The sequence below is a fragment of the Cricetulus griseus genome (assembly GCF_003668045.3).
Source record: "Cricetulus griseus strain 17A/GY chromosome 1 unlocalized genomic scaffold, alternate assembly CriGri-PICRH-1.0 chr1_0, whole genome shotgun sequence".
Classification (NCBI taxonomy): domain Eukaryota; kingdom Metazoa; phylum Chordata; class Mammalia; order Rodentia; family Cricetidae; genus Cricetulus; species Cricetulus griseus.
In genome coordinates this window covers 108,408,096-108,428,895 of record NW_023276806.1, presented here as the reverse complement: position 1 = coordinate 108,428,895, position 20,800 = coordinate 108,408,096, and the positions used below count along the sequence as shown (strand labels likewise).

Below are 20,800 nucleotides of genomic sequence, written 5' to 3'. Positions count from 1 at the left end.
ACTCCTACATTCTCGGCTCCTTGACAAAGATTTCTGTGATTATGTCAGCTTGTTAGCACCATTCCTAAACTTTGAGGGTGAGTGCATATACACTATATGCACTAATATATATATTAGGGGTATATTCACATTGCCTCCAACTCATTTGGAAAATGGTTAAAGCCTTCTAACTGGTTATTCAGATGTAAACCCGTCTGGTATACCAGTATACAGGGAGCTCACACCAGAAAAACAGAGTAAGCATACAGATCTATGCAGCGTTTCAGGATTACAACAACTCGAAGCTATGCAGCCTTAGAATTTAAGATCTCCATCTGATTAGTAAACTTTGAAGAAAAAAGAAAAGAATAAAAACCCCTCCTAAATGCTAAAATATTGTCAAGGTCTATAACTACATAAAACTATGTTGTTAAAAATGAGTCATTACAATTATGCATTCAAATACATGACAACATCATTTTACAAAATACATAATTTATTATATTAGAGTTCATAGTAGAGAATCTTAAGAACTATAAAAATGACTTAGAAATAACAATGAGATATTAAATCTCCAAATTTTAGAACCTGAAATATCAAATCCTAGGGTTTTTATTAAACCTCTTTTGAAAATATATTCTTTCAAGGGAAAAAAAGGGGAATTAAAATTAGACACATTGATGAAGGCAGTGTGTTCTTCTCAGCTGGCTTTATTCTCCACTGAATCTCAAGTATAAGATTATATATATATTTTTTTACTTACAGGAAGCTGTCACTGTTCTGTTTTCCAATAACCCTCAAAACAGAATGGAAAATGCTTATGGAAAATGACACAAGCTTTCACCATTCTCTGCAGGCTTCTCCATGTCAATGCACTTTGGTACAACAGCTTTCCCAACTCTACAGTTCTGTCAGTGAACTATGATTATGTTTAAATATTTTCCAGATTCATCATGGAGGCTGCTTTTCTTCTCTGCACTGTAATCACACTGAGCTGCAAACAAAACAAACAATCAGTAAGTAGTTTCTCTGTGGAGAGTGTTAAGACTAAAACAAAGCAGTGTGCTATATCACAACCAATGAGGTAGTCTGAATGGAAGGGCCTTGAAAGAGGGTGTGTGTGTGTGTGTGTGTGTGTGTGTGTGTGTGTGTGTATGTGTGCATTTTACTCTTGAAGTGTCTGAATCACAGTACAGAAATACATGCCAAATATAACAGTTCATAGTTCCTATATTTCTTTCTTTCTTCTTTTTTTCTGAGACAGGGCTTCTCTGTGTAACAGCCCTAGAGACCAGGCTGGCATTGAACTCACAGAGATCCACCTGCCTCTGCCTTCCAAGTGCTGGGATTAAAGGTGTGCCCCAACAACGCTCTACTTGTTTTTTTGAAACAGAGCTTACTATGAAGTTCAGACTAGTCTTGTATCTTGTGATCCTCCAGCATCAGCTTTCTGAGTCCCAAAGCTACAGGCAAATGCTACCACCTCCAGCTACTTGCAGTTTTGAAGTATATCTCTTCATATATTTTCTAAATGAGTACCCCCACCTTGGTAGTTAAAAAGTCTGAATTTCCTTTACTGCTTAGATGATCTGCCTCAGAAATAACTGCATAATAAATTTCCTTTATTTTTCTTAATATCTGTAAACGTTTCCCTATCTGAACACAACTTCATTGTTGAGTATTTGTATGACTTTTAATCTTTTAAAATTAGAGGGAAAGTCAGGTGTGGTGGCACATGCCTTTAATCCCAACATTTAGAATTGAGAGGCTGGCTAGGAGGAGCTCTGTGAGTTTGAGGTCAGCCTGGTCAACATAGTGAGTTCCAAAGCAGCCAGAGCTACACAGAGAGACCCTGTCTCAAAACTAAAACAAAACCCAACAATAATAACAACAAAACATAGCTACTAAATGACAACATGCCATGCCATCAGTAGTTAAGAATACTCTGATGATAACAGTACATATATACCCAATGTTAGTTAATAGTATGTTTGACTTGATTTGCTTTGTTATCCATCCATCCATCCATCCATCCATCCATCCATCCATCCATCCATCCATCCATCCATCCATCCATCCATCCATCCATCCCAATTGCCTAAATGCTCAATGAACTGATCTCTATCCATTCCTAAAAGGAGTTATTGCTCCTAATTTAGAAGAAATGGCTCATTTCATTTATATAATGTGTATACTTTGAGACATTACTCTTTACTTACACTAGAATTTCACTGATATATCACATTTTCCAAATTACTTCCCAATGGCTAAGTTTTTATATTGTATTTTGGATTTATTTGGTTATATACAAATGTACATTAAATAAAGGTAACTTGTATCTGAAATATTTTGCTTCTACCTAAAACCTAAAGTAACAATAAGGTACTTTCAAATATAAACACAAGTACTTAACTTTGGACAGAACATTATGTCCAGTGCAATGCTACTAGCACAAACTTGTGCAGTCAGCGATGTTCTGTATCTGCTCTGTCCAACCTTCCTACTAGCCACAGTTACCAAACACTTGCAATCTGGCTAGTAGGACCTCAAGTTTTCATTTCATTTAATTTCAGTAAAAAAGTTCTCTGGCTACCAAATACTTTACTAGAGATGGTAGTTCTAGATATGGGTGTAGACAGAGGATACTGATGTTTATTTTACATATAAACTTTATATACTCTAATACTTCAACTGCAGTATTAAAGACGCTAATTTTATGCAGGTTAATTGAGTAAAGATCAAACTGTCAGTTCTCTGGGACCTTGTGAGGAACCCTGCTGATTTACTTTTCATATATGAAGGCTGTTTATCAGCTCTGGATAACGAGGGTGTTCCCTACCTGCTGGGATGCTGAAGCAGCTCTCTCTTCTGCCTGACTTAGACGTCTTTGAAGTCTGTTTGCCTTTTCTTGATGTTCCAGAATTAACTTTTCATTCTTTTAAGGGGAAATATAAAACAAATTCAAATCCAAATGTGATATGTAAATGTCTTATGGAATAGCCAGTGAAAAACTTGGACATGATTTTACCACTTGTAAAATAAAGATACCATCATCTCTGTATTTACATTTTCCAAGTTAAGAGCATCATATTACACAGGTGATTTTACTTCTTCCTAAGTCAGTGGTTTTCAACCTGTGGGTCAAGACTCCTTGGAGGGTTGGACGATTCTTTCACAGGGGTCACATACCAGATATCCTGCATACCAGATATTACATTATGATTCATAACAGCAGCAAAATTACAGTTATGAAGTAGCAAAGAAATAATTTTATGGTTGGGGATCACCACAAGATGAGGAACTGTATTAAAGGGCTGCATTAGGAAGGTTGAAAACCATTGTCCTAAGTTATTTCTTCCCCTCATATCATCCAAGACTCCATTTGACAAATTCAAAAGCAAACTGAATCACAAAAAACCCCAAGACTTCCTGAGTTTTTGGTCTGTTGACTTTTTGGTGCTTGATCATTGCTTTAGAACCACAGAAGCCAAGCACTGGGCCTTATAACCACAGACTCAGCAAAGGGTTGGAATGAACTCTGTTTTTGCTCCTCAGGACATCTGCATCCTGTGGAAGCTATTAGGGTCACTAGATATTGCTAGGTATTGAATTCTATTCCCCCAAAGATGCTATAGTTCTAATCCCTGGTAGCTGTGAATGTGCCCTTACTTTACAAATAATCTTTGCAGATGATTAAGTTTAGGGGATTATATTGAGTCATTCTGCATGGCTGGTGTCTTCATGAAAATGGCATATTTGGACACAAAAACAGATACATACAGGGAAATGCTGTGAAGATAAATCATGACCCATAAGCCAAGGAATGCTCAGAGCTGCAAGAGCTAGGAGGAAGGTGGTAAGAGTCTCCCAAGAAGCCAACACTATAGACACTTTCTTACTTCTGGAACCATGAGGACATAGTTTTATGTTATTTATACAGCCTAGTTTGTAGTACCATAATATAACAGGAACCATAATATGAATACCAAGTGATCAGTACATACTTTATTTCAGCAAGTTAAAAACAATTTGTCAACTGAAAATATGTTCTTTTCCCACACTTACCTGCTTGTCACAATGCAAAAAAAAGAGACACTTTTGTAAAACAAAGTTATTTTTTGTTTTCTGGTATTTAACTGGATCCAGAGAATACAAGGCAAAACAGGAATGGCTAAAACCCCCCTTTTCAATGAAGAACTAGATAGTTGTTTATGTCCTAGCATCAAAGGGGTTAAAGTGAATGCCATTCTGAGTAACATATAGCACTGAAATAAACAGCAAAGGGTTAAAATGAGCTTATTATAATTGATTGTGTCCAAAAGCAAAATTAAATCTTTGAAAAGATCTATATCAGCTGTACTAACCAACCAAGTTGTTTGAGTATTAAATTTAAGTTTTAAATTTTAAAAGGTACCTCATCTACTAGTGATCTCATTATCTACCAATAATCATTTTGATAGCTACAATCAGACTATATATAATATATATCTATCCATATGGTTACCATAATGGTTAAGACAAAGTACAGACTGGGCAAATTTGATTTTTTTGTTTCCTTTTGGTCAAATATTGCTAACACTACTGTACTGAAAATTGTGCTTTTTACTTACAATGTATTTTTCCAAGTAGAAAATTTACCAAGGAACATTTCAATATCAAATCTTTAACTATTTTCTAAGTGTTTTACATAAAAAATGCCATGATGTTCAAGAATGGTGATCTCACTATGTCCCTTGTAGATGACAATACAAGATAGGCCATGAAATTCTACCATACATATCTGAAGTTAGTACATAAATGAAGAATTAGAGCTCTAGGAAGCCTTAAACCTAGAAACGATTTGATTTTATAAAGCCATAAGAAATGAGGAACTCTTTCTTTGTATATGGTTCTATGGTAGATCTATCTTAATATTATTTTTGTATATTCTATTAGACAAAAGTATTTTTGATGTGCTTTTTTGTGATGAAGTAAAACAAATGAAGAGGACTTAGGTACACAAGACAATCTTAGAGAGTCTCATGAAAAAGGATCCTAAAGTATATAGTCTCTAAAACACTGCACAAATTATACTATTAACACCAAATAAGAATTCTACTTTTACCATTTACAAAAGACAAGTCACTGGTTTTCAAAGCTTTTATTCACATTATATTAAGTGTGGACTTTCAGGGGTGATTTGTATGTGGTTATTTCCAAGTAGAGAATTTGGATTTGGTGCATTTAAAATGCTACCGTGTGTTTAGAAAGTACTTCCCTGGGGGAAGGGGAGTCATTTTCTTACCTCAACTACCTTTTCATTTGCCATTTCCAGCTGAGAAAGTAGCTCTTGTGTATGAAATTTCTGTCGATTCAGCTCACTCCTATTAAACAAGAAGGGGCAGGGAGAATATGAGAACTGATTAAAACACAAAATTAAAAAAGAAAAAGTTTAGAAGTATATGCAAATATAAAATATACACTTGAAACTTAAGTTTAAAACAGGAATAAAACTTAAGAATAAAACATTATGAAACTAAATTTTTACTAGTAGACATGTTTATATTCTGAACAATTTTTTTTTTCCCCGAGACAGGGTTTCTCTGTGTAGCTTTGGAGCCTATCCTGGTACTCGCTCTGGAGACCAGGCTGGCCTTGAATTCACAGAGATCTGCCTGCCTTTGCCTCCCGAGTGCTGGGATGAAAGGCATGTGCCACCAACACCTGGCTTTTGAACAAAAGTTTTTAAATAGCAAACAAATCCATTTTATTTTTAATAAAATGTGGTGGTTTGAATGAGAATACCCTCCATAAGCTCATGTTTGAATAACTGGTTCCCAGCTGTTTGGAAGGGATTAGGAAGCATGAACTTGTTGAAGGCCATGTGTCTGTCACTGGTGTTTGGCTTTGATGTTTAAAAACTCACACTATTCCCAGGGTGCTCTCTCATAATGTCCTACTTGCAGATCAAGATACAAGCTCTCTGCTATTACTGCTGCCATGTTTTCACTCTGTTATCATGAACTGTAACTTTCTGAAACCATAGCAAAAAAGAAACACTTCCTTTATACACTGCCTGGGTCATGGTGTTTTGTCACAGCAATAAAAGAGTAACTAATGTATAAAATATACATATATTCTAGGGTAGTTACACTGTGAGGATATTTAAGACTACTGAACCCAGGAAAATGGTTCAGAAGGTAAATGTAATGATGTATATTTTGTTACAATTAAAAAGTATACCACAGACAGACAGGTTTAGTGGCACACATCTTTAGTCCTAGCACTCAAGAGGCAGAGGCATGTGGATCTTAGTGAGTTTGAGGCCAGTCAGGTCTACATAGCAAATTCCAGGCTAGCTGGAGCTACATTGTGATACCATGTCTTACACACACACACACACACACACACACACACACACACACACACACACACACACACACACAGCAAATTCCAGGCTAGCTGGAGCTACATTGTGATACCATGTCTTAAAACACACACACACACACACACACACACACACACACACACACACACACACACACACCCACCCACCTACCCACCATGGGCTTGAAAGATAGCTCAGCAGCTGTTCTTCCATAAGACCTGGGTTAAGTTCCCAGCATCCACATAAGGCAGCTCACACCTGCCTGTAACTCCAGTTCCAGGGGCTGCAATGCCCTCCTTTTGTCTCTGTGGGTGTGGGCAATGCATACACATGGTGGACATAGAGAAAGGCAGGCACAAATATATACAATTAAAAATTCAAAAAAATTGTATCATGCTGATTGTGGTGATAGATGCATGTAATGCTGAACATTAAAGGTTAAGGCACAAGATAAAAAATGTGAGGCCAACCTAGGCCTACAAAAGGAAACCTTGGCTTAGAAATAGACAATTAAAGAAACAATCAGGTCACAATTTAAAAAAAAATTCACAACTTACCATATGGTAAGTATATATATTATATATATATATATATATAATATATATATAATATATTATATATATTGTTGAGTCTGGGTTACAGAGTGACACAGTCTCAAAAAGCAAAACAAATCAACCAAGGTTCATGTATAGTGTCTCATGGCAGAATTCAAAGCTTGCAAATTATTAAATATTCAAATGCCATTTTGATGTAGTAAATTGTGTTGTGTCTATGCATGTCTGGTATCTCTTTGTCACTATTTATTATGCTTCGTAAGCTGAAGTTATCTGACGCACAGAATTGAGGTTGCCTCCTCTCTTCCTCCTTTGAGACAGGCTCTCACTATGCTTCTTGGTTGGCTTGGAACTCAAACTAGGCTGGCCTCAAATGTAGAGATCTGCTTGCTCTATCTCCTGAGTGCTGGGATTAAGGATGTGTGTCACTCTGTCTGGAATCATCTTTTTAATTTAAACACACAAGCATGTAGGGGAAGCTGTAGCCACGCTTACTTAGGGGCTGGCTACAGGTGTGCCTGACTACGCTTGCGAGGGTGTGGTCAGGGTGACGTAGAGAGGGACTTTCAGGGGACTGCGTTTCTCTTTCAGGTTCACATTTGTACTTGCTGGACAGACTGCTGCCACGCCGGCTGGCTAGGTTGCTCTGTTAGTAAGGCTTTTCCCTATTAAATACCCTTGTATTTCTACCTGACTCCGTATTTGTAATTTTCCACTATATCTGGTTGTCAGGAGCAGGATATTGGAAACCTACACCCCATTTGGGACAGGCTGTGGGTTCCACCGGGCCTGTGGCCTAGGCCGGGGGGGGGGGGGGGGGGGGGGCTCTCTCTCCACAGGTGCTCCCGGGCTCCCAGCCAACCGGCTGCCCCAACACAAGCATGTTCCTGGCGGCAGGTGAGCTGCTCAGAACAGTCTGCCCAGCTTGGAGACAGTTTCTAGCTGTCTAGAGGTGAGTAGGCCTAGGCTTCCCCTGGTCACTGCTGCGGTAAAGTTGCATGTCTTTCAGTGGTTGCAGCCGCAAGGCCGTATACTCTCTAAGATAAGCACAGCCGCTTTTGTGACCTCTCTCCACCGCTACCACTATCCTGCCATCGACTGCTGCCAAACGCCATGGACTAACCGAACACCTGTGCCACCCACTGGTCAAAGATAGTTACTGCATCTGGAGTAGAAATCAGGTAAAATTATGGCAGAATATTTATCATTTGCTAAAATTGGTAATATTTTTGCTTATTACGTGAATTCACTGTTTGAGGAGGATGCTAATCTGCCAATTACCAGCCTATATACTGTAATGGCAGTTAGTTTGCTGGTACAAATAATATTACTAGCCAGAGGACTCAGGAATAGGGATAAGGATAACCTCACCACCTACTTACAGGAAATAACAGCTTTACGCAGTGAGGTTTTGGAAAACAGATTTGGTCAGACCACAATTGTGCAACAAGTGGAACAGAAATTGTATGATAAGCTTGGTTCTGTGTCCAATACGCTAAAGACAGAGCTGTCTGTTACCCAAGATGAGATGCAGCGTATTTATGATAAGGTAAACACAGAGAGATCCTCCATGTCTGAGGCCTTAGAGGCTAGGCTGTCAGAAGACAATGACGAGCTAAAGAATATCTGTAGCCAGCTAGAAACTCAGATAGGCAATGTTACCCAGAAATTAGATGCAAAGATGCAAGATACCCAGGATAGGGTTGAAGAATTGGACAGTGCCATTCAATCAATTATTGAAGCATCCAAGGTAGCAGATCACAAATTTGAGTCTAGATTTGAATGTTTGGAAGATAATTTATAGTATAGGGCTGACAGATTACATAGGTCCATACGGTCAATTGCTGAGGACTCAAAATCAGCAAATCATGACCTCCATTCTAAACTCCAACACCTAGAAGGCATTTTCCATGCCATCCAGATGCTTCCTAAGGATGATCGTATTAAAGACCTAGAGAAACATGTAGATGAGCAGTTAGAGCAATTTACAGATTCACTAACATGCTTGGAATCTTTTATGATTAAGGAGATTGAAACTTTTCAAAAGGATATCATTACTAGGCTTAAAGATCATTGGGATGCCTCAGAGGCAGAACCACTCCAATCCAATGAACCTACTCTACCCAGGTATCACGACTATTCTTCTAAGATTGTTACTTGTACACCATTAGTGTACCCAGCTACCATGGTAGAAAAGCCAGCTTCTAAAAAACACGCTCACGGAAGGATGGCTTATAAATGGCAACCTATACAGCTGAAGGATCTTAAGAATACTAAAGAATCAGTTGTCTGTTATGGTCTCCATAGCCCATACATAAAACAGCTATTACATTCATGGGCAACCTTTAACAGGGTGACACCCACAGATTGGGAATGATTGGTAGCAGCTGTACTTGAGAATTCATGCCAAATCCAGTGGAAGGCATTAGTAAGGGAAGAGGCAAAGCTCCTTGAGCGTGAGGGCATAAAGGAAGGTTTTGAAGCCCCCCTAGATAAGATTCTTGGTCAGGGTATTTATGCTGACCCACAGGTTCAGGCTAAATATGATGATGATATACTGTCTCTATGCAGAAAAGCAGCATTAAATGCCTGGGATAAGGTTCATGAGCCAGGAGAACACCTAGAAGCTTATACCAGAATAAAACAGGGACCTACAGAACAGTTCCAGGACTTCTTACAAAGGTTAACTAGGGCAGCAGAATTACAGGTAACAGATTCAGAAACAAGACAATCAATTATATATACAATAGCTTATAAAAATGCAAACACAATATGCAAAAGAATACTTTTGCCTTTAAAGATCAGATCAGCTCCGCTAGAAGAATGGGTTTGTATGCAGCCAACATTAACTATAATGTACAAGATACTGGAGCTTGGGTAGGAGAAGCCATTTCAAAAGGTTTAAAAAGGCAACAGGAAATTAAAAGTTCTAGATGTGAGAATACAAGGGCTTGGGAAGGAGAAGCACCTTACAGAGGTCAACATAGGTACCAAGAGGCTAGAGGTTACTACTACTATGAACCAGAACCTTGGGTAGGAAGAGGCTTCCCCTGGAGACCATGAAGGCACCAGGAATCTAGATGTTTCAACTGTGGTAAATTGGGACATACTAAGAGAAACTGTAGACAAACGAATTCTAACAATGCCTCATACCGAAGGCCACTGCCTTCTGGATTGTGTAGATGTGGTAAGGGCAGACACTGGACCAATGAATGTAGATCGACCAGGGACATACAAGGAAACCCGTTAAGGTCGGGAAACCCCGGGGGGACCTCAAGAAGGCCCCCTTTTCAAGAAAGGTCGGGTCATTCTCAGTAGCAATGGGAGACAATCTCTCACAGGACCAATAGATAATTCTTTGCCTATTGTGAAAAATGATTCTGCTCTAGATGGTAGTTTGAATAGTGATGAAGAATCAAATGTGAATGGACAAAATGAGAAACGCACATTTTGGCAAGCTTCTATTAATGATAAAAGGCCTCAGTTGAAAGTGAAAATTAATAATAAAGTTATTTCTGGCTTAGTAGACTCTGGGGCCGATGTAACTATTATTACCCAAAAATCTTGGCCTCAGAAATGGCCTCTTAGAGAGCCAAATGTACAATTTTTAGGAATTGGAACTCTATCTCAAGTTCAACAGAGTGTTAACTCGATGGTCTGCATTGGACCAGAAGGACAGAAAGGGATACTGAAACCATATATGACAGATATAGCTATAAATCTCTGGGGTCGTGATCTCTTACAGCAATGGAATACTCAGATTAATATTCCTCCAATGTCAGATACAAATTAGGTACAGTCTTTAGATAGTAGAAAAGATCTGGTAAGACCCTATGGAAAACGGTTACCAACCATCCATGCTGTACAGAAACTAGGTATAAATGATGGACCTTCAGAGGAGCCAAACCAGTTTGGGTAGGACAATGGCCTATGACCTCTGAGAAGCTAGAGGCTTTAGAAAAGTTAGTACAGGAACAACTAGACGCTGGACATATAGAGGAATTCTACCAGTCCTTGGAATTTTTTATCAAAAAGAAGTCAGGTAGCCCTGCGCCCCAAATCTGCTAGCACCCCACTCTTCCATTCTGCCACTGACCGACCCAGGAACTAGGTGAGTCTCTGCCCACTCCTGACTCCAGCCCAAAACATCATACACCCCGACCACCCCCACCTGTGCCTGCGGGCTTGGGCTAGACACGGTCAGGCAGGAGGAGCTCCCTGCACACCGAATCTGCTAGCACCCCACTCTTCCATTCCGCCGACCGACCGAGGAACTAGGAACTAGTGAGGAGACTACCAGGAGCGTCAAGACCATCCAGAGTTGTGGACATTGAATTCCTGGTCCCCACACACCACTGGGTCACAAGAGGAGATAGAGAGACCCCACCTGCACCCACTAAAAGAAGTTATGGGGAGAAGACAGAATAAGATTTCACTCAACAACAGAAAGACCAATATGACACCACCAGAATCTAGGGACTCCACTCCAGCAAGATCTGAAAAGCCCAACACAGAGCATGAAGATGAGATGGACCTCAAAAATTATCTCAGCAAGATGATAGAGACCTTTAAAGAGGAAACAAGAAAATCCCTTAAAGAAATAGAAGAAAAAGCAAACAAAAAATTAAATGAATTGGAGGAAAAGACAAACCAAAAAATTTAAGAAATAAATAAATCTCTTAAAGAATCTAAAGAAAGCCAAGAAAAAACATCCAAACAAATGAAGGAAGCTCTTGAAACAGTTCAAAGCATGAAAGCTGAAATAGACACAATAAAGAAAACACAGAATGAGACCATGCTGGAAATGAAAAGGCTGGATAAATGATCAGGAACTAAAGATGTAAGTATATCCAATAGAATTCAAGAGATGGAAGAGAGAATCTCAGCTACTGAAGACTTGCTAGAGGATATACATTCATCAACCAAAGAAAACCTCAAGTCCAACAAATCCCTAACACAAAATATCCAGGAAATATGGGACACCATAAAAAGGCCAAACCTAAGAATAATAGGTGTAGAAGAAGGTGAAGAAACACTGCTCAAAGGTACAGAAAACATATTCAACAAAATCATAGAAGAAAACTTCCCCAACCTACAGAAGGATATGCCTATGAAAGTACAAGAAGCTTACAGGACACCAAACAGACTGGACCACAAAAAGAAGTCCCCCCAACACATAATAATCAAAACACCAAATCTACAGAATAAAGAGAAAATATTAAGAGCAGCAAAGGAAAAAGGCCAAGTAACATATAAAGGCAAACCAATCAGAATCACACCCGACTTCTCAATGGAAACTCTGAAAGCCAGAAGGTCTTGGATAGATACCCTACAAGCACTAAGGGAGCATGGATGTCAACCCAGACTACTGTACCCAGCAAAACTTTCAATCACTATAGATGGAGAAAACAAGATATTCCACGACAAAAACAGATTTAAACAATACATATCCACAAATCCAGCACTACAGAAGGCTCTGGAAGGAAAACTCCAACCCAACGAACATAACTACACTCACAAAAACACAGGCAATAGATAATCTAATTTTACCAAACACAAAAAGAAACAGGAGGGCAAAATCCACACGCAATGATACCACCAACAATAAATCCAAAACAAACAAGAACCAATGAACAATGGACATTAATATCCCTAAATGTCAATGGTCTTAACTTACCCATAAAAAGATATAGGCTAACAGAATGGATACGAAGACAGAATCCATCCTTCTGCTGTTTACAAGAAACACACCTCAACTTCAAAGACAGGCGATACCTCAGAGTAAAAGGATGGGAAAAAATTTTCCAATCAAATGGGCTCAAGAAACAAGCTGGGGTAGCAATCCTAATATCTAACAAATTAGACTTTAAACTGAAAGCAATCAAAAGAGATGAAGAAGGGCATTTCATACTCATCACAGGAAAAGTCCATCAAGATGAAGTCTCAATCCTGAACATCTATGCCCCTAATACGAAAGCACCCACATTTGTAAAAGAAACATTACTAAAGCTCAAACCACACATAAAACCACACACACTTATAGTAGGAGACTTCCCCCCCCCCTTACACCATTGGACAGAACCACTAGACAGAAACTTAACAAAGAAATAAAGGATCTGACAGAAGTTATGACCCAACTGGGTTTAACAGATATGTATAGAACATTCCATCCAAACACAAAAGAATATACCTTCTTCTCAGCGCCACATGGAACCTTCTCTAAAATTGACCACATAGTTGGCAGCAAAGCAAACCTCGACAGTTACAAAAGTATAGAAATAACCCCCTGTATCTTATCAGACCACCATGCATTAAAGCTAGAATTCAACAGCAATACGAATTGCAGAAAACCTACATTTGCATGGAAAATGAATAACACCCAATTGCACCATTCCTGGGTTGAGGAAGAAATAAAAAAAGAAATTAAATACTTCCTAGAATTTAATGAGAATGTAGACACAACACACCCGAACTTATGGGACACCCTGAAAGCAGTGCTAAGAGGGAAGTTCATAGCACTAAGTGCTCACATGAAGAAACTGGACGAAAGTCACATTAGAGAATTGACAGAACAACTGAAAGCTTTAGAGCAAAAAGAAGCAAACACATCAAGGAGGAGTAGACGCCAGGAAATAATCAACCTGAGAGCCGAAATCAACAAAGTAGAAACTAGGAAAACAGTACAAAGAATCAACGAAACAAAGAGTTGGTTCTTTGAGAAGATCAATAAGATAGACAAACCTTTAGCCAAACTAACCAAAAGGCAGAGAGAGAGCATGCTAATTAACAAAATCAGAAATGAAAAGGGGGATATAACAACGGACACTGAGGAAATCCAGAGAATCTTTAGGTCATACTTTGAAAACCTGTATTCCACAAAATTGGAAAATCTAAAGGAAATGGACAGCTTTCTGGATAAATATCACTTACCAAAATTAAATCAAGATCAGATAAACAGTTTAAATCGACTATAACCCCTAATGAGATAGAAGCAGTCATCAAAAGCCTCCCAACCAAAAAAAGCCCAGGGCCAGATGGCTTCACTGCAGAATTCTACCAGAAATTCAAACAAGAGCTAATTCCAGTACTCCTCAAACTGTTCCACACAATAGAAGCAGATGGGATATTGCCAAACTCTTTCTACGAGGGTACAATCACTTTGATACACAAGCCACACAAAGATATGACTAAGAAAGAGAACTACAGACCGATATCCCTCATGAACATCGATGCTAAAATACTCAATAAAATATTGGCCAACTGAATCCAAGAACATATCAGAAAAATCATCCACCATGATCAAGTAGGCTTCATCCCAGGGATGCAAGGATGGTTCAACATACGAAAATCCATCAATGTAATCCACTATATAAACAAACTGAAAAAGAAAAACCACATGATCATCTCACTAGATGCTGAAAAAGCCTTTGACAAAATCCAACATCCCTTCATGATAAAGATCTTGGAGAGAACAGGAATAACAGGAACATATCTAAACATGATAAACACAATATACACCAAACCAATAGCCAACATCAAACTATATGGAGAGAAACTCAAAGTGTTTCCTCTAAAATTACGAACAAGACAAGGCTGTCCACTCTCTCCATATCTCTTCAATATTGTACTTGAAGTTCTGGCTATAGCAATAAGACAAGAAAAGGAGATCAAAGGGATACAAATTGGAAAGGATGAAGTAAAACAAAAAACAAACATAACAATAACAACAACAAAGTAAAAAACAAAATCCCAGAAAACAGCACAGTTCTGTTACTCTTGTGGTACTTGACACCATTTTTTTTTTTTTTCAATTAGCTTCTCAGTCATCATCTGGGAGGAAACCATTCTGAGAAACATCATTAAAAACAGCTCTGATATCCGACAATCCAGGCAATGGTGGAGAGGATAATCTAAAAGCCCTTCCTCTAAAATGAGATTGATGACCTCTCTTTATGCCATCCTAGAGCCCTCATCCAGTGGCTGATGGAAGCAGAGACAGACATCCACAGATATACACTGAGCTGAAATCGGGAATTTAGTTGAAGAGAGGGAGGAATGAAGAGCGAAGGGGTCTGTACCAGGTTGGAGAAACCCACAGGAACAATTGGCCTGAACAAGGGAGAGCACATCGACCCCAGATGCTGTCAGGGAGGCCAGTACAAGACTGATCCAGACCCCTGAACATGGATGTCAATAAGGAGGCCTCTGCACTCCAGGGAGCCTCTGGTGGTGGATTAGTATTTTTCCCTGGTGCAAGAAGGGACTTTGAGAGCCCATCCCATGTGAAGGGTTACACTCTGGCCCTGAACACATGGGGAAGGGCCCAGGACCAGCATAGGAAGACTTGGTGGACTTTGTAGAGCCCCCGTTGAGGGCCCTACCCTGCCTGGGGAGTGGTGGGGTGGGGTGGGCTGGGGGTGAGGGGAGGGAGAGGGAGAAGGGACTTAAAATAAGCTTGTTCCCTAACTAGAACTAATAAAATAAAAAAATAAAAATAAAAAAGAAGTCAGGTAAATGGAGAATGCTGACAGACCTGAGAGCCATAAATAAGGTAATTCAACCAATGGGCTCTCTGCAACCTGGAATGCCATTACCTTCCTTAATACCTAAAGGATGGCCCATCATAGTCATTTGATCTAAAAGTTTTTTCACAATACCGTTATAGGAAAATGATAGAGAAAAATTTGCATTTACTGTATCAACTCTTAATTCACAGCCAGTTATGAGATATCAGTGGAGAGTTTTGCCACAAGGAATGCTAAATAGTCCTACTTTGTGTCAACACTTTGTACAGCAACCTTTGTAAATAATTGGTAAGAAATTTTCACAATCTCTTGTTTATCATTACATGGATGACATTCTTTTATCAGATTCTAATAAGGAAACTTTGGAACGTATGTTTGAAATGGTGAAGGAAGTTCTGCCTCATTGGGGATTACAGAATGTCCCAGAAAAGATACAAAGAGGAGATTCTATTAACTATTTAGGTTACAAGATAGACTTACAAAGAATCAGACCTCAAAAGGTACAAATTAGGAGAGATCGTTGTCAAACTCTTAATTCTCTTCAGAAATTATTAGGGGAAATTTCTCAATTGCAGATGATTATTGGTGTAGAAGGACATGACTTAAAGCATTTAAAAATGGCCCTTAAAGGTGATAAGGACCTAAACAGTCTGAGAATATTATCTGCTGAGGCAGAAAAAGAGTTACAATGGGTAGAGAACAGAATATTGGATACACACATAGATCGGATAAACATTGATTTAGACTGTATTCTGGTTATCTTGCCATCCAGAGAATACCCTTCTGGGATTCTGATGCAGAGGGAAGACACTATATTGGAATGGATATTTCTGTCACATAAACAGAATAAAAAGTTAAAGACATATATAGAAAAGTTCTCTGATTTGATTTTAAAGGGTAAATTAAGACTTTGTCAGCTGACTGGAAAAGATGCAGCAGAAATTATAGTACCTTTAACTAATGAGGAAATTTCCTCCTTATGGAAGGATAATGAATATTGGCAAATAGCTCTTACTGACTTTTTGGGAACAATTAGCAACAATTATCCCAAAACTGACAGAATTAAATTCACAAAAAAAGACAGTCTAGATTCTTCCACGTATTGTAAGACAAACTCCCATTTCTGGAGTTCTTACCGTCTACACTGATGCCAACAAATCAGGTAAGGCAGGTTAAAATGCAGGTGAGGTAAGTAAAGTAGTTCAAAGTCCATTTACATCTGTACAGAAGGCAGAATTATATGTAATTCTCATGGTACTTATGGATTTTACAGAACCTCTTAATATAGTTACTGATTCCCAATATGCAGAGAGAGTCGTGTTACACACTGAGACTGCAGAATTTGTTCCTGATAATACGAATTAACCTCATTGTTTTTACAATTACAAGAAACTATCAGAAACAGAAGTAATCCTATATATATATATATATATATATATATATATATATATATATATATATTACACATATTAGATCCCATACAGGTCTGCCAGGCCCACTAGCACAAGGCAATGATGAGATTGATCATTTATTAATTGGAAGTGTGCTAGAAGCCTCAGAGTTTCATAAGAAATATCATGTAAATAGCAAAGGTTTGAAAAACGATTTCTCCATCACTTGGCAACAAGCCAAGGAGATAGTAAGAAACCGTCCTACTTGTTCCTTTTATAACCAAGCTCCATTGCCAGCAGGTTGTAATCCTAAGGGTATTCAGAGAAATGAGGTTTGGCAGATGGATGTCTTTCACTTTGCAGAATTTGGAAATTTGAAATATGTACATCATACTATAGACTCATTCTCAGGGTTTCAATGGGCTACTGCTCTTAACTCTGAAAAAGCTGATTCTGTTATTACACACCTGCTAGAGGTGATGGCAGTTATGGGTATACCTGCACAAATAAAAACTGACAATGCTCCAGCATATGTCTCTACAAAATTAGAACAATTTTTCAAATATTATAACATAAAACATGTTACCGGTATACTACACAATCCTACAGGACAAGCACTGGTTGAGAGGTCTAATAGAACACTTAAGGAGATGCTCAACAAATAAGCTTGGAAGACTACCCCCCCCCAAACACAGGTTGCATAATGCTTTATTAACACTAAACTTTCTTAATGCCAATGAGAAAGGACAAACAGCTGCAGAAAGACACTGGACTACGAAAAAAACTGCTGAACTTCAAAGATGTACTAACCTCTGAATGGAAACCAGGACATGTGTTACGTTGGGGTCGGGGTTTTGCATTGGTTTCTACAGGAGAAGAAAAACTTTGGATACCATTAAAGTTGATCAAGATTCGAGTTGAAAAGGAAAAACCTCTCGACGAGGAGAAATGACAGGTATTCTACTATGGTATATCTTATAAACTAAATAGAAATCCCCCAAAAGAAAGGGAAGTGTTTTGCTTTTATCTTCACAGGAAAATTCATCTCCAGAAGGCAAAGGACACTGCATAGGTAGATGCTTAAGAAGAAAAGGTAGCTATAACCATCAAACAAAAGGAACGTGCCATATGGTAAACTTAGAGCTGTCTCTCAGAGAACTCTATTTTTCTTTATTTCCTAGTCCCTATTCAATTAAACCAATGATGGATTTAGAAGTGGATTTGGCTTTTCTCCTCTAAAATCCAAGCACATTATTTAACTAAACTTTAGAGTTTCTGTATTGTATCAAGAAGCCAATTGATGTAATACAGAATAAGAGAAGAATTTGGGGACTGTCTTTGTCTTTTCTTGGATCTTTCTCTCAAGGTGTACACCCTCTCATAATCATTATTCTCCCATGGTTGCCTTTCACAGTATGTGTACATCACAAGCAAACATTTCTCTGCTAACTGTTTATGTTTGAGTCCCACACAGCCAATGAAGACCTGCCTGACAGCAATCCCTGGATACCCTAGAAAGAAAATGGGCCACACCTCCTCGACTGCACTGGATCCAACTTGCTCCATTTCAACTGACACTCCTGCTAGAGTTTCGGGTACTGACTTCAATCAAGTTGAGGAGTTCAAGCAAGATCTTCAATCAAGCAAATCCCATCTAACATGGACTGGATACAATTCATTCAAGACTTTTACTATACTAACATTTTCTTTCTACAGGACCCCAGAAGGATGTCAACGTACCATTTCAGCAGGAAGTAACTTGAAGGATGCTATGCCCCCTTTCCCCATTGTTGTCATTTAGGATAGTGTACATACCTAGTTAGGGATAGCTTCCTATTATTTATGGTTGGGATTGGAAGGAGGTGTTCAGGCTTGGACACCTCTTTCAGTTGACTTTAGGGTTTAGTTAAAATAGTTAGGATGTGACATAAGCAGATTGTTGTATCTTCTTATATTTTACCTTTATGAATGTTAATTTTGGATACTTTACACTGTTAAGTTTTAATCCTCTTTTCGACTAAAAGGGGAATTGTAGGGGAAGCTGTAGCCATGCCTACTTAGGGGCTGGCTACAAGTGTGCCTGACCACGCTTGCGAGGGCGTGGTCAGGGTGATGTAGAGTGGGACTTTCAGGGGACTGCGTTTCTCTTTCGGTTTCACTTTTGTACTTGCTGGACAGACGGCTGCCATGCCGGCTGGCTAGGTTGCTCTGTAAGTAAGGCTTTTCCCTATTAAATACCCTTGTATTTCTACCTAATTTTGTATTGGTAATTTCCCACTATACAAGCATTATATTGCCCTGGGCCAAGATAATTCGTAAGTATCAAGCTCAGAATAGATATAATGTAGTCATACAAGAATGCAGGGGTCTCTGTGATCTCCATGGCCAGTAGAGTGATAATAAATGGGAGGTAAAAGGCAGTTTGGTTTATCATGACTAAACTTTGGGAGTCTGACCCTGAGTGGTTTATTTTAAACACACAACATAAACACACGCACATGTATATGCATGTACACACACACACACACACACACACACACACACACACACACACACACACACACACGTTTTTCAGACAAGGTTTCTCTGTGTGACCCTGGCTGTCCTGGAACTCGCTCTGTAGACCAGGTTGGTCGCAAAATTAAGACATCTGCTTGTCTCTGCCTCCCAAGTGCTGGGATTAAAGGCATGTGCCAACACTGCCTGGCTATTTTAAGCATATTTAGACATAGTACAATCTGGTGAAAACTTTTCTGGTGATAACTCAATCCCATGTGCACAGTAAAGCATACATCCATCTCTTGAACAAAATAAGCTAAATAAAGACTGGACATGACTACATCGAAATTCTTTGTAAAGTGTATGTGACACCTTTCAAAAGATAGGTTCTACAGATAAACTGAGAAAAATAAGCTTATGATGAGGGCCTGGGGAATGTCTGATGTGAACTGATAATGCAAAGGTCACCAGGAGAGAATGCTCATGTGCTCTCAACAGATATTACATTTCTTCTCTTGAAGGAGTAAACCTGTATGTAAACATTCTGGGTTCTCCTAGTGCTCATCTGTGAGCAAAAGGACTTCCATGTCTACACAGAAGTGAATCAGAACAAATTTCAAATAAATTTTGTGGCATTAAAATAGCTAATTCAGTACTAGCGTTTAGCCCTTAACTTTATATTTCTAAAATTAAACAACAAAATACTCCCCTAAAGAGTGCCAGTTTTTACACTTTCAAATGAGTATGTAAATAGCTTTAGAATTCAGTAAGTCCCTAGTTGAGGGAATAGGTTTTTAAAAATTATATGTGTTATAAATACATAAGCTAGGATAGATCCATGTTACCAATAGTCAGCTCCAATAATAGTAACTTGACCACTTATCACAGGCTCATGTGGGACAAAGAGTGGCAGTCATAGTGCTGCCATCCCCAAACTTGCATTCTGAAAGAACACTGCTCACCCCTTCAGTGATGTATAAGCTCAGCTTCTCAAGGAGGTGTCTGAAGTGTTATCACTGATTTTGTCACTGACAAACTCAAATGTTTAATCTTTATTTTGGTGGTGACAACAGGTAGAGAACACTGTACTTACAGCATCGAATGCATCTTAAAATCTCCAACACAAGAAAAACAAAACAAGAGAGAAAAATCAAAGTGACCAAAGGAGTCAGCCTTCTAGGCCAAATATAATTCAAGGCAAAAATTATGCATATTAGTATTGATGAAAAATAACCAGTATAACTGAGGTTAATATGAAACAGTAACATTTATAGTTAGTCAATATTCATTTTACAGAAAACGAGAAAACTACCCACTGTATAATTTGACAACTATTCATTTACTTAAGACAATTATCTGAATAGACAGTAATAATTTTTCACAAAACTAACAATCACAAAGATACAAGTAATTAAGTATAAATATTATTTTTTTACTAAATTATTTGTCTTTTTAAGTATTTATCTCTGCATATCAAGTTCTGTC

At 38.5% G+C, this 20,800-nt stretch overlaps 1 protein-coding gene across 7 annotated transcripts in view; it reads right to left on the bottom strand.

The window, feature by feature from the left end:
* Positions 1 to 668: 668 nt before the first annotated feature.
* Positions 669 to 20,800, bottom strand: part of Sclt1 (sodium channel and clathrin linker 1) — a 146,862-nt gene continuing 126,730 nt past the window's right edge. For 6 of the 7 annotated variants that reach the window (XM_027391906.2, XM_027391907.2, XM_027391904.2 and 3 more), the window contains 3 exons: positions 5,264 to 5,342; positions 2,819 to 2,914; positions 669 to 973 (listed from right to left, as the gene is read on the bottom strand). In XM_027391906.2, the coding sequence (XP_027247707.1) occupies positions 911 to 973; positions 2,819 to 2,914; positions 5,264 to 5,342 (238 nt within the window). In that variant the 3' untranslated portion in view covers positions 669 to 910. The remainder of the gene's footprint in view (positions 974 to 2,818; positions 2,915 to 5,263; positions 5,343 to 20,800) is intronic. The other variant, XM_035451108.1, reaches the window with a different exon arrangement.